General features: G+C 35.1%; 1 protein-coding gene across 1 annotated transcript in view; it reads left to right on the forward strand.

Moving 5' to 3' along the window:
* The window catches only part of LOC111513854 (propionyl-CoA carboxylase alpha chain, mitochondrial), a 39116-nt gene extending 35830 nt beyond the window's left edge, over window positions 1–3286 (forward strand). The window contains exons 8-10 of the mRNA XM_023170078.2: window positions 2368–2713; window positions 2824–3011; window positions 3138–3286. Coding sequence (XP_023025846.2) covers window positions 2368–2713; window positions 2824–3011; window positions 3138–3253 — 650 coding nt within the window. The 3' untranslated portion in view covers window positions 3254–3286. The remainder of the gene's footprint in view (window positions 1–2367; window positions 2714–2823; window positions 3012–3137) is intronic.
* The last annotated feature ends 5172 nt before the right edge of the window (window positions 3287–8458 follow it).

Genomic DNA, 8458 nt, shown 5'->3' on the forward strand with positions numbered 1-8458 from the left:
ACATAATTAGTTTTTGTAATGTTCTCAGCGCCCTAGGAGCTGAGTAATATGCATCGATATAGAAAATTGTATATATCTCGAAAACGATCACCTCCAGCGTTGTTGAGGAGGTGTACCTTTCATACTTGGAAAAGGTGACAATTAGGTTTTTTCATGAAAAGTACCAAAAGTTTACTGTCAAAAAAGTTAGGGCAATTTGAAATAAATAATGACAGCGTACGCACCGCCCTCTAGATGTTTCATGAAAATCAATACGAAATTATGATTTCTCACGTCAAAAAAACCCCGGGTACCGAATTTCGTGCAAATAACTTATTTTTTGCAAGAGTTATTTTCAAAAAGCGAACAAAAAATTCAATTACAATACCCCGTATCTCCGAAACAAAGCATTTTCGGACACAAGTTCATATAGACTTTTTTTCTTGAAATTATCTCAGGAATACGTCACTTGAATATTTCAAAGTACTTATGTTACACCCTGTATACCAGGTTACGTTTCAAAATCAATTATAGTTCGTACCGTATTCTTTCAACAGAGCGTCATGGTATACAGTTAATATTTTTTTTCATAAATATAAGAATGAATTGAATAACTGTATTTCAACCATTCGTCCAAACATCTGAAAGCTATCAGGTGAAGTGGGTTAGATAATACTAGCTCAGCGTGTAATGATCTGAGATACATTTTCATACAGAATACATCGAGTATCATTTCAAATTTTGTATACTCTACCTCACATTTATCTTCATATTCTACATGAAACATTATGTATATAAGTACAAAAACATATCACATTTGCGCGTCTTCTTATAGAATCAGAGAAATTAGGAAAATATCACCATTTACGGAATCAACAGAAAACACAATCTACGAATATCAAAAATGAACTGAGCTGTCCAGGTTGAAACATCGCTGTCTGGTGTTGGATCGAAGATGCTTGCTTTGGTTTTAGGTACTGGTTTCAACTAGGTAAATAACTAGAACTTCCGTGTGTTTTGGCTCTCGTGAGGCTTGGGTCTTGGGTGAATTTCTTGGGGACTGTGTACCTTGATTTCAACTGCTTTTTTTCCTTCGGTCATATTTCAGCATACCGGGTAGGGAAAATCTGTTTCGAAAAAGAACTTGCATTTCCTGTAGCTGACCGGGCGTGCTTGTCTACAATTGGCAACTCGACAAAATGAATCCAGCTTCTCAAAAGAACCGATCACTTTATTTTTTGAGTGATATTTCAGGTAAACTCGCAGGAGCGGTGCTCTGCTGAATTCTAAAAACTTGATCTGATCCACGGCAAAGCAATCACTGATTACGTGCTCTGTTACCAGGACCTGAATATCCCAGTAGACAATAACCCCCTTCAGGGTTGACAGACCATGGTAGTGAGGAACTGATCGGCATTTAGTCTACGACTATTTTCGATAGATATATAAGCAACTCAAAAGTGTGGCGGATTTCGTGGCGACGCTATCCTATGGCTTTGGCTACATGCACCTGCACCTACCAGCTAGAAGAAGCTCTCCTGATCTTCTGTAATCATCCAGGCCAGAATGTGCAGCTTTAGAATCGTATCTTAGTAAGATTGATGAATGTTCAAGGTTTCAGATTCTCATCTTGATGCCCGTAGCATCCATTTAAAGGCTATTCCTGACGATACATTAGATTCAATCATGCAGGTCTTTGATGAACTATCTTTCAAGCTTGAGCGTTTACATGACCTGCTCAGGGGAAGATCTTCTACTCTTGAGTTAGTGATTAAGTCGCTTTTTGATTGCACTACCTAGCCTCTTGGGTTTGTTCAAGAGTTGGAGAACTAGAAAAATCTTCCTCTGGATCCTTCATTACAGGAAGAAGAGTTGAAGTCGTTTATTCGAAGACGTCCTCTGTAGATTCAGGTTCGGATTTTTTTGATTACTACATGGCCCATGAGGATCCCTGGAGGCTGAGGAAGGAAGGTTCATCTCGGCTTATCCTCGCATTACCGTGACACAAGACTTTTTACGAAGAAACGGTGCCAATATTTTGAAGCTTCCTTTAACGATGCCGAGTGAACTTAGTGTCATACATTTCGGCACTGATACACATACTTCAGGATGAGGCGTCATTTAGGAGTACTTTTATCTCTACGGGTGAAGTCTTACCCAGCAGGGGTATTCTCACTCCCCGTTATTGAAGGGTGGTATTGATATATTACATAATAAATGTAGGTATTACGTTTCTCATAAGAAATCTTTGATTAGCAGTATCTCATTTTCCCTTCAATATTTCTATTGTCACTGAGATAAAGTGATGATGGGCACAGCAGTACATGAAACAATTATTTTACCAACAATCACTTCACTATTTGTTCAACCAAATCTGATGTTTTTCAGGTTCTCTTTTGAAAACAAACGAAAAACTCAAACTCTTAGCAATGGCTTCCACAATCTTTGCAACAAACGAGCTTCGCAGCCGAAACTTCATCAACGCTCCACAACACAAAATTTATGGAAAAACTTTAGACTCATGGAATCTCTATATAGAAATGATGGAAGAGAAGTTTAAACTGAAAGTCAAGCAAGAAAATGGTTTATTTGTCGTTGAAATTGATGCAGAAGAATTTAGGATAGATAAAAACTCTATTAACCTGGCATCACCTCTGTTGAATGTGAAAATCAATAATGAGGACAATGTAATACAGTTGTTATCAAAAAATGCTAGTGGATTTTATAATATAATGTAAGTACTGAATCATCATCATCTATTTTGAAATGTCATTATCATACATATCCATGGCAGAGACATAATTTATTTCTATAGTTTCAATTTGAGTAGATTTTATTTTATAGATATCATGGTACCAATTACAAGCTCTACATTCTCTCTCAGAGGTCAGCTGATTACTTGCATTTGATGCCAGAAAAACTCAAATTTGATGTTTCGAAACAAGTGAGGTCACCCATGCCTGGGTTGGTTAAATCGGTTGCTTGCAGTGTTGGCGATATGGTAGCAGAAGGACAAGAATTGTGTGTCATAGGTACTGTTATTTCTAAAAATCATATCAATGCTACTATTTCACACCTCCTAATTTCGATACCAACAAGTTTTTTTTAGATGAAATCAAATCATAGTAAAGTTTTCACTTTCTTTATTTTTTTTGCAGAAGCCATGAAAATGCAAAATTCTATGGTAGCGCAAACTACAGGTAAAATTAGATGCATAAACATTCATCCCGGAGATACAGTTGGAGATGATGATGTTCTTATAGAACTGGTTTGAGAAATTGATTTCTATTGATATATTTCGATAAGATTTGTTGTGTTTCATTTAAACCTTTCACATTCGAAAATTTATCAATTATCTATTGATACCAATTTCAGAACTTTATTTTACAATATAAGTTCATATAAGTTTTTACAGAAAGCCCCACTTGTGACATTTTGATATTTTTGATGTGAAACTATAGCCACATAAAACCGAATGCTGACGAGGCGACGCATGCCGTGGCGACGGGTCGCCGAGTGCAAGCGACTGTGCGATTCTCTTCCCACTGGTTACTTTATCTCTCTCGCCACACTGAGCTCGGATATAGTATATACGGTTGTGTTTACTACAGTATACATAATACATATTGGCAATAATGTGAAAACTTTCTGATGTTGCGGTAGAGATTGAAGATGGCAATAAATGAATTTGGGACTGTGAGTTCATACATGGCGATTGTCAGAATTAATTTCTTCACAATGATTGTTATCGAAGTTATATTTGAAAAAATATATTGCCACATGTAAAACCGAATGCTGTCAAGGCGACACATGCCGTGGCGACGGGTCGCCGAGTGTAAGCGACTGTGCGATTCTCTTCCCACTGGTTCAGCGTCACTTCATCTCTCTTGCCACACTGAGCTCGGATACCTATGTATATACGGTTGTGTTTGCTACAGTATACATAACCTGTATTTTAATAAGCGAGTAGTGCACTAATGTTTTTTCTATTTGTTATTAACAGAATCATCAAAAAATCAATTAATTAAATAATTTTTTGATGGTGGAATTCATTTCTTATTCATTTATTATTTATATTTACAATTAAATCAGTTGCTTGCAGTGTTGGTGATATGGTAGCAGAAGGTCAATAATTGTGTGTCATAGGTACTGTTATTTCTAAAAATTACATCAATGCTACTATTTCACACCTCCTAATTTCAATACCAACAAGTTTTCTTCAGATGAAATCAGTTCACAGCAAAGTTTTCACTAATGTCGTTATTTTCTGTACAGAAGCCATGGAAATGCAAAATTCTATGGTAGCACAAACTACTGGTAAAATCAAATGCATAAACATTCATCCCGGAGATACATTTGGAGATGATAATGTTCATATAGAACTGCTTTCAAAAATTGACTTCCATTGATATATTTCGATAAGATTTTTAGTTTTTTTTCAATCTTCCTCATTCGAAAATTAATCAACTATCAATTGATACCAATTTCAGAAGTTTATTTCACAGTATAACAGTATATTCGCCGGCCACTTATACAATACGTACCCACTTATACGCCCGCAGTGCGGCTGTTCGCCGCACAACAGGAATACTGAACCTAGAATCTTGAAATATGCAGGTAGGTTCTTTGTATAGCATAAGCAGGAATTTCCACACCCAGGGATGAAAATTAGGGGTTCAAGGATTGTATTGAACTTGTCAAATTTTGAATTTGGCAACCTGAAGTTTGGGGTTCATAAAAAAACGTTTTTTTTAAATGGTCTGTCACGAAACTTAATGTGACAAACCAAATTTTACGCGGGCAACAACTAGTCAACTATGAAAAATTTAATTGATAGAAATGAATACAGAATTGAAAAAATGAGACCTGACCGGGATGTTCTTTAGAGAGTCGCATTTACCAACCACGCTATTTAAATCACCTAGCAGGATAACAACCGATTTAAATTTCCAATTGTCTTTAATGATGTCAATGCGGAGATTTTTTCAATTCAGTTTTTCCTTTTATACTTATATATACTTTCCCATGAAAGATTAGGGTTCATCAACTTTCCTAGTTTTTCCAGATTATCAATGTTGCTCGTTATCCTTGAATCTTTTATTAGGGAAAAAATATTATTTAGTAAACTCAAGTTAGGCTTGAGTTCTATATGAATATTCTTGTCGTTTTTGAAAGCTGGCCTTTGGGTTTATGTGTTGGAAAAGGAGAATAGTGAATCTTCTCCAATAAAGTCGTTTATTGGATTTTTGATTTTTTATTTTTCCCAAGATCCAATTCAACATTGTTGAAATGTGCGTTTTGAAAAATTAGCGATATCAATATCAAATTAGCAACTTTTAAATATTTTTCATTCACCAACTTCATAAATAAAAAATCTTTATATTTCCCTCAACTGCTTTCTGGATCCAGTTTGATTTTATAAACAGTTAATAATATTTTGTAGACATCATTTTTCTAAGCTTCCTTTTCTTCATTTATTTTTCGACAACTTTTTACTGAATTCACTACATTTGTTAGAATTATTATAAAAAAGTAAAATTATTGTAGATATAATTTTTCGAAACCTAAAGTTCCATTCAAATATCATTATACTCTCCTTCGTATTGAGATTTTTCAGATAAATTAAGTGAAGAATCATTTTAATATATTTTTCACTTTGTTCTATACGTGATGCCCCATTTACTTTCAAATATTATTTTTGGAGTAAAAAACAACGTTTCCACTTTCCATTTCTTCGTAAGTTTCACAACTGTTTCGTTAGATATTTGAGAAATGTATCACGATTTTCCTTCCGGTGGAAAACTGAAAATTCAATCTAGAGAACACTCCGGAAACATTATTAAATTGCCGGAAAGGCGTTTTATACACTTATCACAAACTAGGTTCTTAAGCCCACCCCTGACCACCCAGGCCTCCCTTGCCATTGTTGGTAGCTTAATGAGTTGTAGTGTATTGTTGAATGAACACAATGAAAGGGGGTGAGAGACATTACATTTATGGAATTGGGGCTGGTGAATTGTGTCCTGCCAAATATAAGGATATTCTGGTAAGGCATCCAACTGTTTCGCTTGCCAGAATGAATATGTACTTTCAATAGACCAGTTAAAATGAAGTTCTGACAGTTATTTGTACGATTTTTATATAAAAGCAACATGTGTTTTTGTTTGAGAGGAGTTTTGTTTTAATCAATGATAACCAGACAAGTTAACTGTCGTTCACATCGTGGATAATGTTCAGTTTACTTCTTGGCTCAAATTGAATTCGGTATGCCAAGTGATTGACCATGTGATGATTTGAACCTGATTTGTTTTAGTATTCAATGATTTTTCCAAGATTGGTAAAAATACCACCACCTAACATGAATGTGTGTGTGAATGCGATCTCGAATGAGTTATGTTAACGCTACTATTCGTGAAACTGAGATTTGAGATAGTATCAATTCTTTCACTGGATACTGGACAACTATCTGCTTTTAGCATTTCCTACTGTTTGAAGATCCAAGCCTCTTTACTGGGGATTAGGACAGTTTAATGCATTAAGACTCCGGTTTTTCAGTTTCAGCCAGTAGTCAAATGCACAATTCCCTACGTTGTCCATCTAAACCCTCTTTGCAGAAGGAATTCCATGGTCGGTAGCGGTGTGTTGCTGATGATATCGCAGAGATAGCTAGGCACGTCTGAGCCGTTTGGTGTAAAGCTTTTGGCTACTAGGCAATTACATTGTAAGTGATCATTGGTCTGACAATCATCACATATATCCTGTGAATTTATCATGAGCTCCAATATTTTCTACATAAGCATTCGACATAGGGATAGTCTCGTTTTGTGTAAAACCTATTCGAAGTAGGCGTTCCAGGTGAGTTTTCTATCGAGGATAATAACTAGATATTTCATCACCGCTACAAAAGGAATGATTTCACTATCGAAGGAAAGTGAAGAAAATCATCCTGATTTCTCTTCCTGGTAAAAGTAATCATTACAGTTTTGCTGAGTTTTTCGAAAATCTACTCCCTCTGCCACCAGTTACGAATATTATCGAGCGTTCTTCATTGTCAAATTCTTGTTGATTGAATATCACCATTTACTTTTTGAAAAATGTATCGAAATTCATCCACAGACTGAATATCATCATTCTGAAAAAAAATGCATCTGAATGTGAATCTAACCATGTCTAGTGAAGTGACGATGATTCAAATTCATCAATAACCTTCACGAAATATATCTCTGTTATCAATACTTACAATAAGTAAATCAATTTGAATCATCCTCATCTTTTTTTGATCTCATTTAAAAATGAAAAATCAAATAAGTGTCCACAGTGGTTATCTTAAGCTTTTCGCACGGCCTGAATTGCTCGTAGATATTTGATAACAGAAAAGTTTTCACTCGATATTATAATAAAAATGTTGCAGCAGATGCTTGAAATCTTTAAATGCAACCCATCCTAACCTCGAACAGATCCTCGAACAGATAATAACAATAATCAACTTATCACAACCCTTATATCCAGGTACTAGATGAATGTTTATTGGTAATACAACTCTGTGAAGTGCCAGGCTAATAGTGTGTGATTCTGTTTCACGTTATTGGTATTCTTGTTCAAAATAAACTCAAATGATATTGGCAATAATGTGAACACTTACTGATGTTGCGGTAGAGATTGAAGATGGGAGTATATGAATTTGGGACTGTGAGTTTATACAGGGCGATTTTCAGAATTAATTTCTTCATAATGATTGTTATCGAAGTAATATTTGAAAAAATATATTGCTCATTGCAAGATACCTACTGGCGCTGAATGAATACGTCCTTTTCTTTGAAGAACTTCAAAAACACAGCTTCAAAAAGGAATGAAACTTACCTAAAGCTATTAGTGAAATCAACCTTGTAAACACAACACCTACCAAAAAAATATGAGAACGGGAAACTTTTCGTCAACTCGAGTGATTGGCATATTCAAGCTTACATTCACTCCTTAACATTAAAAAAAACAAAACATAGAGCAATGTAACTTTATATCGGGGTACTTATGCAGCGTGACTCACGGTCGATGGTAGGTTAGATGTTTCTGGAAAACGCAAATCATGATTCTTCTGAAAATTTCACCTCTCACATTTCGTTAGCTGTTCTATCGATCTAAAATATTTTCAGCATTGCGGCGTTGCCACTTCTATCAAAAAGTCCTAGCTTATATATTGTTTTCAATAGAACACCCCCTATATTAATACATTTTTGGAATCGCTGTAGTATTTTAATACTTTTTTGTTAATAATGTCCTAAACCTATCTCTATCTGTTTTCGAGATAAAAAATAAATTGTGCTAAATATGGTCCAAAACATAGCCTTAATTGAAATTAAGTACATCAGTACTCTCAATTCATGAAAAGTTGATATTTTGATGATAGTTTGGACAAACTCGAAATATTCAAATAACACCAAGAAAACGACTCCATATCATATGGGGCGTGCTAAAATTACTA

The sequence above is a fragment of the Leptinotarsa decemlineata genome, unplaced genomic scaffold (genome assembly GCF_025532065.1).
Source record: "Leptinotarsa decemlineata unplaced genomic scaffold, Ldec_3_MD MMD2_tig00000505_RagTag_RagTag, whole genome shotgun sequence".
Taxonomy (NCBI): domain Eukaryota; kingdom Metazoa; phylum Arthropoda; class Insecta; order Coleoptera; family Chrysomelidae; genus Leptinotarsa; species Leptinotarsa decemlineata.